This window comes from Lissotriton vulgaris, chromosome 6, assembly GCF_964263255.1.
Source record: "Lissotriton vulgaris chromosome 6, aLisVul1.2, whole genome shotgun sequence".
In the NCBI taxonomy this organism is placed as follows: Eukaryota; Metazoa; Chordata; class Amphibia; order Caudata; family Salamandridae; genus Lissotriton; species Lissotriton vulgaris.
Genome location: NC_141694.1, coordinates 910,477,977 through 910,496,604, shown reverse-complemented (window position 1 = coordinate 910,496,604; position 18,628 = coordinate 910,477,977). Strand labels below are relative to the sequence as shown.

Below are 18,628 nucleotides of genomic sequence, written 5' to 3'. Positions count from 1 at the left end.
AGTTTTTTGAAGATGCTTCTAGGCACTGCTTCCATACTTGTTGGAATGTCAAAGAATTCTGGGTGCCCAATCTCAGACGACATGGTTTTTACATACTTTAACCATTTTATGTTAACCACTCCATTTAATTTGAGACAGTCAGTTACAATATCTCTGTTTAAACTTGTTTCCGGCGTTACCCAGATTTAATGCCATAGTAACAATGGAGAAGGTTTAATGATGTCGGAAATATATAGTAAACCAACTTCGCTATGGCTGGAGTAACTAGCCGTAGATTTGGGGGCTGCTAATAAGTAACGAATTAAGTGATTTTCTCAGTGTTGAATCTGTTCAACCTGATCAGTCCCCCAGATCCCTGCCCCATAGTTGCTGGTAGAGACACATTTAGATTTATAAATTTGACTAAGTTCTCGTACCGGTCGACCACCCAATTTTCTGGCAAAGTTTATCAAGGCTTTATTTGCCCTAGAAAAAGGTAGTTTTCTTGCGGTCACCGCTGCCTGCCAAGTTCCTCTGCTGTCAAAATTGATTCCTAGGTAGGAAAATCTGTTAGTGCTCTCGATCTTATTCTTGCCCAAAAAGATTGCTCTGCTAGACCTTGTCGTATTACCACAGGTCATAGAATGCGTTTTTGAGACATTGATTTTAAGCCCTCTGATATTCATATATTCACAAATTGTGACTGCCCTTTGTAGACCAATAGTAGTCCGTGACATGATTACGGCGTCATCCGCATACAAGAGGATAGGGGTTGGGGTACCTCTCACAGTTGGGTAGGCAAACTGGAGTTCACTTAGGTGTTGTCCTATGCTATTGATGTACAATGTGAAGAGAAAAGGTGCTAAGATGGACCACTGTCTCACACCTCTTCTAATATTAAATCTAGCAGAACATTCTCCCTTTCTACCATACCGTACCCTGGCCCCCACGCCCCTATATAGTTCCTTAATAAATAATAGGATCTGCTGATCTGCGCCCATGTCATTAAGTATCTTCCATAGTGTATCATGGTCCACACAGCCAGAGGCGGAGCTTAAATCTACAAATGTCACAAAAAGATTTCCTCTCTTAGCCTGTGTGTATTTAGCTATTAGCAACGCTAGATTAAGGCCCTGTTCAATTGTACCTTTGCCTGTCCGGAACCCATACTGTAAGTTAGTGATAATATCCTTTTCCTCCGACCAGTCCTGTAGCCTATTAAGAACTATCCTTCCAGCCACCTTCCTCAGGGCATCTAATAGAGATATGGGGCGGTAACATGTTTGATTGTTCCTGTCCCCCTTTTTAAAAATTGGTATAACGATCGCTTCTGGCCAAGTTAGAATAAAGCCAGAAGTACTGGAACAATTTAACACATTTGTTAACAGGGGTGCCCAAAGATCTAATTTGAATTTGTATACGTCTATCGGAACACCATCCGGGCCTGGCGCTTTTCCCGAGGCACTTTCCCTGATTGCTCTAATGACCTCTTCGCAATCAAATTGAATCCCCAAAGGGAACATGCCGACTGAGCCATCCTCATCAGATATTACGGTTAAATTATCTGATTCATTTTCACTGTCATCCATGTTGGCTTTATCATAAAGGCCGGTGAAGTGGGTGACCCAAGTATCACCTAAGATGGCTAGGTCAATAATATCTATTTCCTTATCTTGCAAAAAGGGTGCATTGACCGCTTTCCAGAAAGCTATATTATCGTTCTTTTGACATGCATTGTGCAGGGTCTGCCAGGTTTCCCTTTTTAGCTCTCTTTTCCTGTTAACTAAGGCAGCATGATAAGACCTTCTTGCTAGCCTTACTGACTCCGGTGATCTAGGGTCTTCATATAGGGCACGCTTCAAATTTAGGTGTGCCTTGGTACAAACCTTGTCAAACCATCCCTGAGCTTTGTTGGTATTATTTCTGTATTCCCTTGTTAGTTGTTTTTTGATTTCTTCTGTGATTTTATTAAAGGAATCAAGGACTTTATGGTTCTCTTCACATGGTGAAAGGCATATTTTCATGTGGTCGTAGGTATTAATTACCAGCTTTCGAAGGAAAGTCTCGGGATCAACTTTGTCCCATTTGATAGAATACCCATTTGAGCTCACAAGGTTAATGGGGAGATTATGAATGACCTCTGAGTTTTCTTCCACCCCCTTGATTTTCAGACAAAAAGAAATGGGATAGTGATCACTCAAGAGGGTTTCGAGTATTTCCCAGGATGACACAAGTGCTGAGTATCTGGACGATAAAAGGGTGATGTCGATTATCGAATTAGCCCCTCTCCCGTTAAAGGTGGGTTGAAAGGATACCAATGGCGAGCATAGTTCGTTTACATAGGCTAGGTCAAAATTAAATATCGGAGTATTCAACAAGTCCCCTAACTTTGAGTGGGTAAAGTGGGTTGGGGCATCCTCCTTGTTATCCCCCAAACCACAAGTGCCAGAGACACCACGAGGACACAGAGTGCAAATAAAATCGCCCACCCACAATAGTGCCAAGTCACCGTCACCCTGTTCTTCTAAGCTAAGCAGCTTACTCTTTACTGTTGATAATGTCTGTCCATGAGGATGTATGAATGTTATTATAGAAATTTATAATCGCCATGTTTTTCACTCCTGCCCAGCGAACTAGTAGAATCTGGTAATACTCCATTGAGATGAATTTAGCAACTGTAATCCCTCCTGTGTTGGAAACGTAAGTACACAGGCCCCTTTTATTTCTACCATGTGTACTTGCAATAGCGGGTGTTTTAAATGTTCGGTATCCAATTAGATTAATTTCTTGGACCGCCCAGGTTTCTTGGAGACACTGTGTATTATATTTGTTTACTATGTCCAACCATTGTGGAAGGACTACTTTGTCCTTTAAACCTGCTATTTTCCAGGATAAGATTTGTTGCTACCTGGGAAGTATCACAACAGGGGATGCCCCCTCCACGTCCACTACTTTCAAGCCATTAATCCCTCCCTTCGTGTATATCGATTCTACCCTTATATAGTAAATTTGTCTCTTTACCAGGTAAACGATTTGTAGATTAGACAAAGCGAACCCATATGATGGTGCAATTTTAGTTTATTTCCTGCCCAGCATCACCGCCGCCAATATATATATATATATATATATATATATATCTCCACACACACTTATACATTTATATATATATATCAAACGAAATCCCAACTTCACCCTCGAAAAAGGGAGCACGCACACAAGGATTGTCGAAATGGCTGCTTTAATGGAGTGTGGTCACTCCAGACCCAGCAAGAAAAATCACTTAGACACATTTCGCCAGAGCACAGCCTTTCTCACTCAGTGAGTCACCAAAATTACGAGTGCTTTAAAACCCACACAGATCATGGACATAGAAGTGGTACTGCTTTTAAATTGTCAAAACTATAACCAGCAGGGCTGCGTACACATAAACATTTTACCTATACAGGCACTGTACACATATCTGTAGGTAACTATGATCACAGTGATTCTAAAACCTACCATATGTACTGATTGCGCAGCACGTTGTCAACCACATCAAAACCTGCCAGTACTTTTTAACCCATTGGTATTTAAGTAAAAACATTGAAAGATATTCTGTCACCGTGTTTAAAAATTGGGGCATTTAAACATAGCTAAAACTGGGCAAGGTTTGCTGCTTTGCTTATGCCTTACCAAAGCGGCTACGCTGATCTTGTGTGCGCCTCAGAGTCAGTCGCACGGACCAGCTTCTGTCTGCAGTGGGGCGTGTTCGTGGCCAGGGCGGGCCACTACACATCCATATGAAACTGCTCGAAGATTGAAGATGCCACACACAATGTAGAATTCGCCTCTTTATTTGGCAGGCAGCAGCAAACCAAGTTATGACCTCCCAGCGTATTCTGTGGAAACATCGCCATACGCGTTTCTGGAATTCTCCCCTTGATCACTGGCTTGGCCTTTTGGTGGAGAAACAGCTGTGCATATCATTCCGCACTCCTGTTTTTGTTCACTTAGTCCTGCCCTCATGGGCGTATACAAGCAGTGAATCTTGGTTCTAGTACTTCAGCTAAGTATTTTCCATAATGGTGCCGCTGTACCTCTCGCTCCACAGATCTCATAATCCCATCGGGTCTCTGTTCTGGACAAGACTGGTTTGCTGCTTTGCTTATGCCTCACCAAAGCAGCTACGCCATTCCTGTGTACGCCTCAGAGTCAAGGTGCACGGACCCACTTCTGTCTACAGTGGGGCTTCTTCGTGACCAGGGCCTGCCACTACACATCCATATGAAACTGCTCAAAGATCTAAGATGCCACACACAGCATAGTGGCACAGAGCAGAGTTTTTCCTCTCTAGTGACTTGCCAAAGGTAAATTGGTGTGCACAAGCAAGGAAAATCCAAAGCTATACCTCCACCAGGTGAGAATTCTCAACACGGGCGGTCACAGCAGGTTGTTGCCACTCCTGTTGAGAAACCTGCCACGCTCTTTGAGGAAGCTGCTGCTTGAGGAGAACACCTACTTGAACTGCCGAAAGAAGTCGCACACTCTTGCATGGTGCTGTTTACATGGATTTTACAATGCGGGCAAACTCCCAGCGCTAAAAATCACTCTGACGCTTGCGGAACTCCAAGGAGTGCCGCAGAGTTTGTTGACACTTCGGAAACTCCGCCTAGGCCTATTCATGTAAAATTTCTAAAACTGGAAATAAAAAATAAAAAAGGCAGGACATTAATAAACACTCTCAAAATACCAATAGCTTAAATTTTCAGTAGGTTTAGTCTATTTACTGTACTGCGCACGATCCATTATTTTTATCTATTATTCATTGCATCTATCCATTTCTCCCACTTGGTTATTTTCTTCCTTTCTTAAATCTTTGAACTCATCAGCTTTATGTATGGATGTTTATCTAACCTGTTTTATTATGAAGTTCAATGCCTACTTAGATATTGATTGCTGTGGGAGCTGCTCATTTTTTTTTTTAAAGTAGAAACTTTTTTACCCTACAGAGTTCACTTACATTTTCCGACGTCTCAAGTATGCCTACATTTCTGGTATAATTTACTGTTTGTTTTGCCCAATCCTGAGGTTCAATATTTCTATTTGAAGGAGAAATCTAGCAATAAAACAGAAGCAACCAACACTAGAAAACCTGAGAATCTGAGGGGATGTGACTTGCTTCAGGAAGTCTCTGTCACTATTAGAAGATTTAAGAAAACCTCCACCCCAAAAGAAAGGTGAGTATGAAGCAGAGCCTCAGATTTACAGTAATGGAGCAATAATTGCATTTAGAATAAACTGGCTACTTAGTCTCCTTCAAATGACAGAGGGTATTAAAACAAAGTTTAGCTGCTTTTGCATGACTCAAAAGTGCACTAGCAGGAGTTTTATTATCAAGATAGTCTGTGTTTTAGTGCTGGAATGAAGTACCTTGCAGGTATGGAAATTAGGTTTATGTGGTAGAAACATATTTGAAAGATCTGTAGTCCCACAGTCTTGTGTTGTGAAGGTAAGTGAACAAAACTTTCTTTATGCTTAAATTCTTTACTGCATAACTTTCATAAGTGATTGAGAGCTGCCTGTTCTGGAAGGTGGAATACCTTTTTAGTTTAAAAATAAAAAAATCTACCCATGTGCCTGATGTGCATACTATTACCAACGTATACTGCAATGCATGTTACATGCATCTGCAAAACTGGGGGCATAGTGTTTCTCACTGACTAGTAGACTTGCAGTGGAGTCTGTGTGTAGTCACTCGAAGAATGAGCTCATTTGAGGAAGTGTCCTCACCCCCCCCAAGGGTGACATGCTTCTTCATTGGCCTTGCTCCTCGTTGGACTGTCACAGCAAGGCCCAACGGGTACCGCAAGAGGGCGCTTTATCAGAGCTCTATTAATTGCCAGTGGGAAATGGGGATTTGACTGTTTTTTCAGTCGGTGGGTAGAAGATTGGAGAAATGTGGACTTAAATAGACTATAGACTTTGAGGGCCTGTCAATTTAATAGGGTTCCAAGTCTGTTGAGGTTAAAAGCAGAGTGAGAGACCATGACTCATATTTATCCAAGTCTCTTCAATGAACAGATATACTTGGTGATACAAGATCTAGTAAGTACATCTGGATCTTAGTCTAACCATCAATCACCCACTGGGGATTAAACTATCTCTAATAAAGCGCCCTCTCGCTGGGCCAGTTGGGCATTGCAGCACCAGACCAAAGAGGAGCAAGCTTCCAGTGACTACATACAGACTCTACTGCCAGTCTGCCGTAGTCCGTTTGGAGCAGTGTACCCCCCATTTTATGGTTCAAGATTAGAGGAGACTGTATACTGGACCATAAATGTTCTCATCTTCCCATATATAGATGATGTCACATTCATACTTCCTCTTTGCACTTGCATTCATACACATTTATGGTAAGCTGAATTTGTAACACAACAATTACAGTAGCTGGCTACCATGTTTGTTCAAATCTCATTCATGGAGTTTACTGTCAAAACTTAAGGTAACAAAAGTAGATTTGAAAGAAAAAAAAACTATTGACAACACCCTGCTTTCTCACCAGTTTTAATTCTTAATACTGTCCATTTCCTACTTGCAAATTACAAATTCACGTACATAACAAATCAAGACTGACTCCTTTTTGAATTGGTGGAATTTTTTTGGGGAAACTACATCCATATGAGTCACAAAACAACCTAAGGTTAATTCACAGTATGATTGTCTTGCTTTTTTAAACCTAGAAGCAGTATCCCAAATCTTTCTTTTTTGTGTTCTTAAGACTGCTGGAGCGAGCTTTGAAACCATGTGTTTTTAATTAACATATGGTTCCTGCTCACTCCTGCAAGGGAAACAGGCACAGGCCCCCTCCTCTCTCCCCTCTCCCTGCTGCCTCCTCCGCTCCTGCCAAACCTGCTCTCGGCTAACTTTCGCGGCCGCGGGTACGCGCTGGTCTTTCAGTGCTTATTGGAAAGGTTATAAGGGATGGTAGTGAGCCAACCAGCCAGTATGATACATTGTATGGTACATGCATTCTGACGGCCGGGCGCGGCCCGTGAGCTTAAATAAAGGGGAGGTAGACGCTCAAAGTTTTTGCACGCCTTCCCCCAGTAAGAGTGGACGTGCTCTGTGTACTCCGGCACAGACGAGGACTGTATGTATGTGCCCAAACAGCAATCCGACACTTGGACCACAAGGACCTTGGTCGAAGCACTTTAGAGCCGTAGCCAGCAATGTATAAAATACCCCACTGAAAACCTCATTGATTGGTAGCCACAAGTTTCGCCCTACCAACACGCCTACACAACTTGAATTTCTGGTGCTTGGTTCCTCTTGCTCTCTCAAATCTCGCCCCTCCCTCTCCGGCACCTGCTTTTACAAGTCCAGTGGCAGTGATAAGCCCACGTCATGGGAGACACACTCACCAAGCGCACAATCCAGCAGCAGCAAAAACTCAGAGGCTGGCGTGTAACGGAAGCACATCTAAACCACGCCCCTCCCGCCTTATCTCCAAGAGGGTTGCTTGTTATGGTGACTATTTCTTACCCTAGAAGGGAAGGCTTTCCTCCTTCCACATCTTTCTAAAATATTTCACAGTGTTAATTTTTTACACGTATAATTCAGGTTTCGCTTTATTTAAGATTTAGGGCGAAATCCATTCCCCTCTGGCCCGGCCTTGTAGAGTTGGCAGAGAATGTCGGGGGGAAATGTGTAGCAATCAAACGCCTCTTATAGCTGTCTCAAGCCTTAGCCACCGCCAACCCCTCCCTCCGCCAACCACGTTCTGTCCAGAGCAGCAGCACGACTCAGCTCATCACTTCCCCACCTTACCACCTTACCCTCCCTCCGCCTCCCCTTGATACCTGAACAAGTATTTTTTCAGCGAGGACCGTCAGCATTTGACACCCTGCATCACCCCCCACAGCTCTTTAAAGCACCCTTCGCTCCACTGCAACACAAAAAGAAAAGATTTCAAAGTCACCCCATGTCACGCTCACAACCATAACCAATAAATCAATAAATCTGCCCTTGTATCTCCACCAACGGCCCCTCTGATACCCACACTAGTCGTTTCTCAATAAAGATAACCCTCAGCAGTCAGCACGGTACAGCCTGGACAACTCACGAACCAGCAAATATATACCTTTCCAATGACAAACCATGACTTTTTAAGTAAATATGGGATGGAAGGGAGAAGGGGGCAGACGAATGTTTAAAAGCCCAAGTGGTGAGCAGTGTGTGTGTGTGTGTGTGTGTGTGTGTGTGTGTGTGTGTGTGTGTGTGTGTTGGGAGGGGTAAAGGCAAGATTAAACTAGAAAAAAGTAGTAGCACCGTTGGAGATATTGAAACAATAATAACGTTTTTAGGGATATAAGTATATTTATTTTGCGTTTGTTGTCCGTAAAATCTGTACCTACAGCTCTTACTTTTTAGGAAGGCATATTCGCACTGTCATGATCATGATACCCATGTTACGGTTCTGAAATTTCCATCGATTGGTTTGGTTGTGTGCGGTTGGCAGGCATATGTAGATGTATAGTTTATTAAGTTTTCTTAATGGTTATTGAGAAATCAAAATTAGTTTCAACTAGATAATTCTCTTTATCGATCAGTATGCCAAAGGACTTAACCATTTTCTTAAACTGGGTGGTCGAATGTTATTTGTCCAGCTGTGCTACTTTGCTAATAGACATACTTAGCCGGGTACATAGTTATGTTATGCATCATGATCAGGGCTACTGGAACTATGCGATTGTGCGGATTTTTGCATAATTATAGATTTTTCTGAATTTGCCACATAATCCACCATCTACTGCATAATCTGCAGATTGTAGCAAAAAAAATGTTTCTTGCTCAAACGGTTCAAAAGGTAAAAATAATGCAGCAGCACATGTTGCAGTGCGGTGAAAGGCCCTTTGCAAAGCTGGACTTGACACCTTTTTGTTGCTTATTGCATTATTTGACTATTAAAATGCTACTAATGAGGGGCAACCAATACCCAGACAATGGTATCAAGTTTAAAAATGATGAAATAACATAGTAATACTGTTAAAAAATGTGCCGCATTGTGCTGCATAATTTGACTTTTCTTGTCGTAAAATTTACTTCACTTTGCTGCATAATTTGGTCCTCTCCTGCTGCAGAATTCCAGTGGCCCTGAACATGATATAGTAAAGCAGTCTGTGTACAGTTAATCGGGCAGCTCCAATATATGACTGCCGGCAAGGACCGTGGGGAGGGAGTTACACTATAAATATATTTTGAGTAACATCCCTTGACATTTTGCCTCCTGCAGTTGATGCATACATTTCAAGATACTGTATGAGTTACAATGTGTCATGTTTCTACATCAGTAGGGCATGCAGGGTGTAAAAGTCATTGCTTCATAGGTTTGCTGTAAAAGTCTTGTATAACATTGAGCTACCAAGATAGTGCAGTAACTACCAATTCTTGAAACCTGTGGGTTTCCCTTTTTTTTTACCCAGTGGTTATTTAACTCACTAGGACTCCAAATCTTTGGTGTATGGGCGCTTTGTAAGAAATAACATTAGTGAGGACCAACTAAATGTGAATGATATGCAACATAGGTAGTTTTTTCTTTCATATGTGGGTACTCCATATGGCGGCCTTGAAGTGACAGCTATCGAACGTGGAGCATTACCTCCTCACCCCTCTTCCTGTTCCACTCCTTACATATTGAGCTGCTCTCCTTCGTCACAGAAACCAATTACCCAGCAGAAAGTTCTTCCAAGATGGTGTCTAATACCCATCATGCATAATGGGAGGAACTATTCATGACTAAATCCTGTTCCTTTTTAGGTCTCGCCTACGCAGCGCGCATGCGCTGCATAGGAGACCTTTAGCCGTCGTTCAGCTGTTTTTCAGAGCACATACTCGTGCTTGTGTCTGCATATAGCTTGCAGGAGTGCGCAGCGGCACGCCACAAGCACGTGCTTCGAAAAACAACAGACTGCATAAGCACGCAGCACTCCCGCGCACGCGCTCTCTCTCATTTGGCTTGTCCATTATTATTTTGTTACTGTTTGCATTTTTTCCATTTGTCTGTCCTACATCTCAAATGGCTCTTCCTTCATCTTACATCACATTTTTACCCAATGGTTCCTCCTTTCGGTCAATTGTTTCATTCCCCTTCATAATTTCCACCTTTTCCTAGCTAAACCTACCTACACCCTTCCATTTCCCAATCATTCCTTTTACTTCCTTCTCCTTTCTACCTTGCAGTTCCCAATTGTTCATTTTGTTCCTTCTCAGTTCTTCTCCATAGTTCCATTCTCAGTCTTGATTTCGTTCGTTCTTCTTCTTTTATTCTGACCCTGTGCTTTATTTCCACACAAAATAGTTCTCATCTCCAGCTCTTCTTTTCTCTCAATTGATGCTGCTCACTGCATTTGTTTATTCACGTTCCTTTCTTATTCTCCAATTTTATGCATTTCCTCTATCTTTACTCATCTTTTCATCTACCCTCCTTCCATTCACTTTTAACATTTTTACTTTCCTCCTCCCATCTTCACCACCCTTCTGCTTTCACTCCCTCCTCAGTTCTCGCCTACACTTTTCCTCACGTGCGTATCCTCCCTCCACTTTTCACTCCCTATTGAGGTCATGCTTTTGCTCGTCCTTTCTAGTCTGTTTAGTGCCAGGGGCAGGCTGTGTTGTTTCCTGTCCCTAGTCGTACATAATAGGGGCTTTTGTAATTGTAAACCAGTTCTCTGCATGAAATGGGTGTCCTGACCACGCTCTGGTAATAAGAGCGTGAGCTGGAGTAATCAAAAAGAGATGTGCAGCTCCTATTTCAAAACTCGGCAAAAAGCCCTCCGGACAACTAAAGTGAACCAATTCTTCGCAAACCCCTAACAAGCTCCCTCAGTGTCTCTCAGAGTGGAAGTGTGTGCGTGTGTGTGTTGGGGGGGGGGGGTGGCGGCATTGCAGTCTAGTATATTGTCAAAGATAGACGTATGTACTTGAGACACAGAGCAGAAAAAAATCACTGTTCAGCCCCCTTGTGAAACCAGCATTGGCATAGCTAATAGGTCTCGCCTTTGGGACCTGTAAGTGTTTAGCCATGCAACAGTTGATGTAGTTGCACCAAGGATATTGTGCTGCATAACTAAATACTTGTAAGGTCCCAAAGGTGAGACCTATTGGTTATGCCAATGCTTGTTCTAGATTGTAAAAGAACCAAGATGGAGTAGGAAGTAAAAGAAGACGGGAATAAAAGGAAAATAAATTATCTAAAAGCTTAAAGAGGGTTTTACTAGAGAGTTTGTAAAGAGCCTGTATAAAGAAATGAATACTGAAACAGCCAAAATTAGACCATTTTATAATTACAATGAATACAAATTTGTTAAAGTATAAACATACTTATGCCATGTTATCCCAATGACCAATATATCCTGTAGGAATGCAATCGCTCAGGGCAGGTAAAGGGTTTCAGCTACTGTAGACACCTTTCCTACATATTTGGCTAAGTAGGAAATCAAGGGTATCCAGAAATGTCCTTTTTAGGTCTCGCCTGTCGATGCGCATGCGCATCGAGCTTGCGAGACTATGGGGGCTTAAACAGTCTTTAACCAACTTGCAAGGAATCGTGGCGATTCCTTGCAGTGCCCGTGAAATTCAAGCTCAATGCGCATGCGCATGCGCATTGAGCTTAAAAGCGCGTGCACATGCCCCCAGCCGCCTGCCTTGCATGTATTTTCCCTCAGGCGCACTCCTCCCACACCCCCGCTCCGCCCCCTCCCCTGCCTGCCGTGTCGCATTTCTCCTCCCCCCTCCCCTTCTGTGCCTTCCCTCCGTCTTGTCTCTTTTGGCCCCCCTCCTCCTCCTACTCTCCTCCCCCCTCCTCCTCCTACTCTCCTCCCCACTCTCTCTCTCACAGCCTCCCCCAGCTCCGCCCCCTCACTTCTTGGTTGCACAGCCACTAGGCCGTGCCTCCCCTACTCTCCTCCCCCCTCCTCCTCCTACTCTCCTCCCCACTCTCTCTCTCCCAGCACAACCTTGTTCTATATCACTTTTTCTCACCCAAGATGGCGCCCCTTGACGCCTAGTTTGCGGTATAGTGCACAATCACGATCGTGTATAGGCACGGACGGCACACACACACACCCCGTCAGTCGGGTTGATCGCTTGAGGCATACTGCGGCTTATCTGGTAAGCGTTCGTTGTTGTTGGCCCCCGAGAATTCCGTGAGGTTTTAACCAGTAATTGACCCTTCCTTATATGCCTTGCTTGTTTTTGCAGTGTATCAGCACACTGCGTGTGACCGTCTAGCAACATGAAGCATACAGTTCAGAATGGCATTGTTACACCGCTCCATTGAGAACAGTAACTCCTTATCTTGAAGCTTTAAATTGAGCGCACACTCGCAATTCTTCTGCGTTCATTTTATTCACTTAACTTCCACAAGGTAAATGCCTAACCTTGAATTTTTACCCCCTTCTTAGTGCCTGCACTAGTCCTCACTTTGAATGTGGCGCAGCACTGATTGACGAGTGCTGTTTGTAATTCCCGCTACTTTTGCCTGATACCTCCAAGTAATTGCGTACCGGTCTTCAGGTCTCTGTGAAGACCGGTTCAGTGACACGTTTCCATTGTTTTGCGGTCCGCCCACTGCCCGAGGTTTGTGCTCCATCCAGAATCCTTTACGCATGGTTGTCTACCACAGCACTGCCCGAACTCTCCTTGACACCAGCTCTTGCACATTTGTAACAATTTCTCGGCGTTATAAAGCGAACATTAGATCACTATCCTTTCACCACTCGCAGCGGCAAGTTACCTTCACTCCTGATTCTACAGTTGTAAACAGTTTTTAAACCAACATCATCTCTTCACCACTCGCATCGGCTGGTTAACTACTGGCCTTGCAATCCGCGTATCACAGACTTGCCCAATTGAGCACTCAGTCTAACACTCTTCCCTAGACATTGTTGAGTCCTCACGCATGACACTAAGTGTGGCATGGCATAGATGTTTTCGTCACCACAATGCCAATCTAATGTTGTCTTCGTTAACCTCTCCCTTCCCCCACCCACATCCACCATGACATCCACATCCACCACATGCTCCACCGCATCCACCACCACCACATCCACCACCACATCCACCGCATCCACCACCACCACCGCATCCACCACCACATCCACCATCACCTCCACATCCACCATGACATCCACATCCACCACCACCACATGCACCACCACCGCATCCACCACCACATCCACCACCACATCCACCACCACATCCACCACACCCACCACCACCACCACATCCACCACCAGGTGCAAATGCAATGTTCTTGGATTTTCGTCACAATAAAATACACTGAACATAATCTTCACAAAATTAATTTACAAACGTTTAAGCTATTGCCATTATAAATTACAATACATTTTATTTAAGTATTAATTATTTACAAAATTAAAAGCCATTGTTATTTGCAATATCAATACATCTAAGTCACGTAAAGACAACACACATTGCATTACAAATGCTATAGGTGTCACATTTGCGAAAGTTAAAACTATTGACATTGTAACTGACAAAGCTATTACTTTTGCTATTTTCAAAACCAACACATAAATAAAAAAAAGTGTCCTTTACAATACCAATTGCTCAAACTTTCCTAATGCGAGACCTATTGCATTTCCAATGCTTGTTAATGATAATGTGCATTGATGATAGATTTTATCTGTCCAATCTATGATTGGGCAATTCATTTACCACAAGTTTGCAAAAGTGAGGTTGTTAATGTTTTTCCTATTGGATGTTACAGCTTAGAAAGCAACAGGAGGTAGGAGATCTACTAACTTCCCAATTAAACGATAATTATACCATGCATTGCAAGATTCACCAAGGAAGTAGTATATTTTTGGAAAAGGAAACTTAACTGAGCAAATAATTTTTTTTTTACAAACCTGTATCCAAAACATTTTAATCTTAGAGCAATACAAAAATAAACCTTATGCGTCTCTATTATCTTTGTTACTGGCACCTAACACACTATCTTTAGTCAGTTCCATTTTGGAAAAAGATTTGGGAGTAATAATACAATATTGAAGAAAAACAATTGTTGAGTGGTGCTAGCTGAGAGGGCGATGGAGCAGGCAGGGTTTGGCACCAAACCACCACAGAAGCTTCACTTCTCACTTTTCTCACAGCACTTCTTTGTCCTCTCTTCTTGATCAATGGAATCTGAGTTCCTGTTGTCAGGGGTGCCACCTAAGTACACAATTTAGGGGCGTTAATGTGAGTGACCGGTAGTAGCTAATGGACAACTTACCTTTAGGGTTTTTACACCTTCTATAGCATCACTTCCTGTGGGAAGTGGGCATACACCTGACCCAGAGAGCCGAATTGTGCCAAAACTAAGATGGTGGAATTGAAAGGTCGTGTGCACTTCAGGAAGTCCACCTTAGGGGTGGGACTAGCCTGAGAGAGGAACATGCCTCTTGACAAACTAATTTTCTCACCTGTCATGGTGCCAAATGGGACGGGCAGAGGGTGGCATTTTACTTTTCTGGTGAAGCCTTGGTTCGCATATCAAAGGCGTCCGAGGTCTTTGAAGTCTTCTGCCTTGATATACTGATCACTTAGCCATCCTGCTTAGAGGAGGTGACAACACCTCTGACATTGTTTCTGCCCTCAGAGAACGTGGCCTCTCACCAGTCAGTCAGCACACTAGTAGTCAGTAGGTTTTATGTATCTGATAGAGACCTCTAGCCGCAGATACCTTACCTTTGAATTATCCCTAGGCGCCAGACTGGATCCGTAAATGTTTCAACAGCAGTACCTCGTGTGTTGGTTAAGGGCATCGAGCGACTCCATAATGTCATCCACCGAATGTGATGTCATCAGAGTCCATATAAGCCCTCCCCTGCTGCGCCGACATCAGTTTGTTCCCTTTTGCGCTCCCATGCGGATCTGAAGAGTGGTACCTCTGGCCATTTATGGCCTACCACAACGTAAAAGTGTGCTTTTTTAAATTTCTCTTAGAGTTCCTGTGGACTGTGATATCGACCCTGCACCCTCATCCTATTTGCATGTGGTATCTAGGTGGGCATCTGGATTCCGAACTGTGCGGCTCGTGTCTTCAGCTTCGGTTGTCGACCTTGCAGGAGCGATACTTGACACGGTTAGCGGCGCAGTGGTCAACTGCTCCTCGCTGGATGAGGTCCATTTCTTCCTCCAAGGACTGCTCGAGGGCCAGCCCCCGAAGTCCTTCGTCCTTGCTGTTGCCTGGTAAGTCACCTGTAGGCAGTCTGCACCACTGCATTCCCCAACTTTACCACATAGATTCGGTGTCCCCGACTTGCCTCCTATTCCTCTGATTTTGTAGTCTGAACGAGTGTCTGTCCCAAGCCATCCGGGTTTTCGTGGCTCCCAGGTGACTATGGCTCAGATGACAGAATACTATCTCTCCCTTCATGCCACTTTTGGTTCTCAGCCTCCCTCTGGTGCTCTTCTTAGCCCGAAGGAGGTCGGTGAGGCCTTGACTGACTCCAAACTGGCAGGACTTCCCTCGGTGTCAGCGAGGCCCTCCGAATCCATGATCGATTTCTTCTTGGCTCCAGTGCACAGCCTTTGCGATTCCTACCTACTTTGTCTCTTCTCCCTGATGCCCAAGTGCCGCCTATTGACCTCCGGAACGGCGTAGCTGGAACCGTCCTCTTCGGGCTACCTTTCTCTGCTTTCAGAGGAGCCCCCTCCTATTTTCTCCTTCGCACACGGGTATTTTTTTTTTTTTAATCTCTTAATTGGGTTTTCATGATTAACAAGCGACATTGCTGCCATGCAAGGCAGTACAATTAAAAGAGAGTAAATAACAAATTAAACACAGCTTTCTGTGAATGGACTTCTTATTAGTTGTCAACACATGTTATTACGACGTGGGTCATGTGCATGCTCTGAACAGTATACTTACACAATACTACATATGCTCAACAAGACTGTGTTATCCCCTAAATGTACACAAAATGTAAATGTACACAAATTTATATAGCGCAAATAACCGAGCGGTTTCTAAGCGCTTGCTTAGGGAACCCGTCCTGATATTCCCCTGTGAGATAACCCCGGCAGGGTATCCGCAAGGTGAAAGCCAGGCATCCCGCCACGAGGGGCCGTTGTGGAGATTAAGCAAGCTATTGCCCCGAGTCGCAGAGTGTGAACCCGTGAATCGAGTAGGCACCGGAGCGAGAATTGTCGAGTCCATGGACATTTTTAGGACTCAAGACCCCGCCGAGCCGGGAATTGAACCCTGGTCCCGGGCTGACCTCTGCTTCCAGGTCTGCCTCCTCTAACCAGTGAGCCACACTTCTCCACAGAGCCTGGAGTGACAGATACTACCTCAGCGGTTCCCAGATATCTTTGGGCCTTGATGTTTTAGGCAATTATTAGGCATATAATTCAAGATTTGCTCGACAGTACACCAGGTCTTTGACCCATCTTTCAATTTGCAGATTGAGTTTGCTCTCCCACGTACACGCTATCCGCCTTTTGGCCAATAATAGGGCAATTCTAACAAATTTCCCCAAGGTACTCTTTAGCTGTGGTATATAACCAAGTAGACAGACAAGAGGTGTGCATTGTAATGGGGTTCCTGTCATAATGTGTGTGTCTCAGCACTTCTTCCCAGTACTGGAGTACAGATCTACAATGCCATGCTAGGTGACAAAAGTCGGCCTCCGTCTGGCCGCAACGTTTGCAGTTACTAGATTTGCGGAGGCCCATTTTGTATAGTTTGAGGGGGGTGTGATGCATTTGGTGGATGAATTTGAAGTGAATAATACGCAAATTGCCATTAGCTCTAAGGCGGCCCGTGAGTGTGCATATATGCTCCCATTCTGGTAATGTTAGCGGGGAATCCAGTATAGCGTTCCAGCGTGCAAAGTTTTATCCATCCTTTTTAACTATTTCTTTCTGTTCTGTTCTAAATAATTTAGTTATCCGCTTCCGTTTAGTTGGAGCCACTAGGAATAATTGCAGAGAGTTGAGGGAGGGGGGTGTTCAGCGGGGAAAGTCTTGTAGTGTTCTTTAAGAGCCCGTTTTAAACGGTGAAGCGTAAAGTGGAAAAGTGGAGTTGGATTGTTAATGTATGTAAGATCACCATCTGTAAGAAAGCGACCTTCATGGTATATATCTTGCATATGTGTTATACCGACTTCTTTGAGGGATCGCATGGGACCAGCTTCTTGAGTGACAGATAGAGCTGCATGACAAGACAGAGGCATTGCGGGGCGAACAGAGGACATTTGTCCGCAAGTTTGCCAATAGCCTGCCAGGCTGCTACTGTGGTGTCAATAGTATTGCTTTCCGCTTTGGGCGTACCTCTGCGAGTATGTGAAATCACACTCGCAAGGGGTGATGGGTGTGCTTCGCCATCCTCTACTGCAAGGTGTGAAATGAAATCATGGGATCTAAACCAATAATATGCGTAGTGTGATTGTGCGCAGAGATAATATATGTACAAGTCTGGCGCTCCAAAGCCCACCCGTGCATAAGGGAGCGTTAAAATATTCCAACTGACTGTAGCCTGCTTGTCTCCCCATGCAAGTCTCAATAATTGGGTTTTAACTGTCGTAAAGAAGTGCTTAGTGAGTTTGATAGGAATGTTGCTGAAAAGATACAGAAATCACGGTAAAATAATCCTTTTAATGACTGCGATGCGGTCAGCCAGAGACAGCGGAAGACGCAACCACATATCCACCTGAGTCACGAGTTTGGTGTACTCTTGACCGGAATTCTCTCTGATCACAATCTCCGGATCGCTGTGTCCCCAAATCCCGAGATATTTTACCGGGTCAGTGGACCATATGAGTGGGTATTCCATCAGGGAGAGCAGTACATATCGTCAAAGCGATCATGACCGATGTGTCCCTATTAATCTTAAGGCTGGAAAAAAGGCCAAATCTGATGTATTCACGAAGGACGGGGGATAGATATTGCTGTGGGTTGCGGATGAAAAGAACCATGTCTTCCGTGTACAGAGAGATGCCGACTGGGCGGTGATTGAAGTTAAGTACCGATTTCCTGTGCCTTTGACGAATATGCATGCTAATGGCTCCAGCATGAGTGCAAATAAGAGCGGCGACGGGGCATCCCTATCTGGTGCCACGTTCGATACAAAATGGCTCAGACATGAGGCCCCCAATTTGCCCAGTGCAGAGTTATCTGTATATAAACTCTGCATCCACTTCAGCAAGACCCCCAGAAACGCTATCTTTTGTAAAATATGGAACATGTAACACCACTCAATGGAGTCAAATGCTTTAGCGGCATCCAACATAACTGCCGCCGCTGGAAGTTCAGGGTTTATTATGTGAAACATAGCAAAAATGGTTCTTAGATTGTGAGACGTGGAGCGCTCAGGCACAAATCCGGATTGGTCAGGTAATACTAGGCTGGGCATGAGGGGTTGAATTTTAGTAGAAAGGGTTTTTGCTAATATTTTTGTGTCCAGATTAATTAGCGCTTGGCACACAGGTATTTTGGTGAAGTGGGTGATCACCTGACTTGGCCTCCTCTGGAGTTTCATTGGGTTTCTGACCTTGGCGACACTAGTGGCCTTTATTCTTCCCCATCCTCGCTTCGGAGGCTAGCTTGGCTTTTGCTCAGCTTTTTCAGAGAGTTGATGTAGTTCTGGGGCTGCGCCTTCCTT

At 44.1% G+C, this 18,628-nt stretch overlaps 1 protein-coding gene across 6 annotated transcripts in view; it reads left to right on the top strand.

Annotated features, from left to right (window-relative positions):
• Positions 1-18,628, top strand: part of BIRC6 (baculoviral IAP repeat containing 6) — a 2,386,688-nt gene that overhangs the window by 438,379 nt on the left and 1,929,681 nt on the right. For all 6 annotated transcript variants that reach the window (XM_086926902.1, XM_086926900.1, XM_086926901.1 and 3 more), the window contains exon 17: positions 5,068-5,195. In XM_086926902.1, coding sequence (XP_086783028.1) covers positions 5,068-5,195 — 128 coding nt within the window. The remainder of the gene's footprint in view (positions 1-5,067; positions 5,196-18,628) is intronic.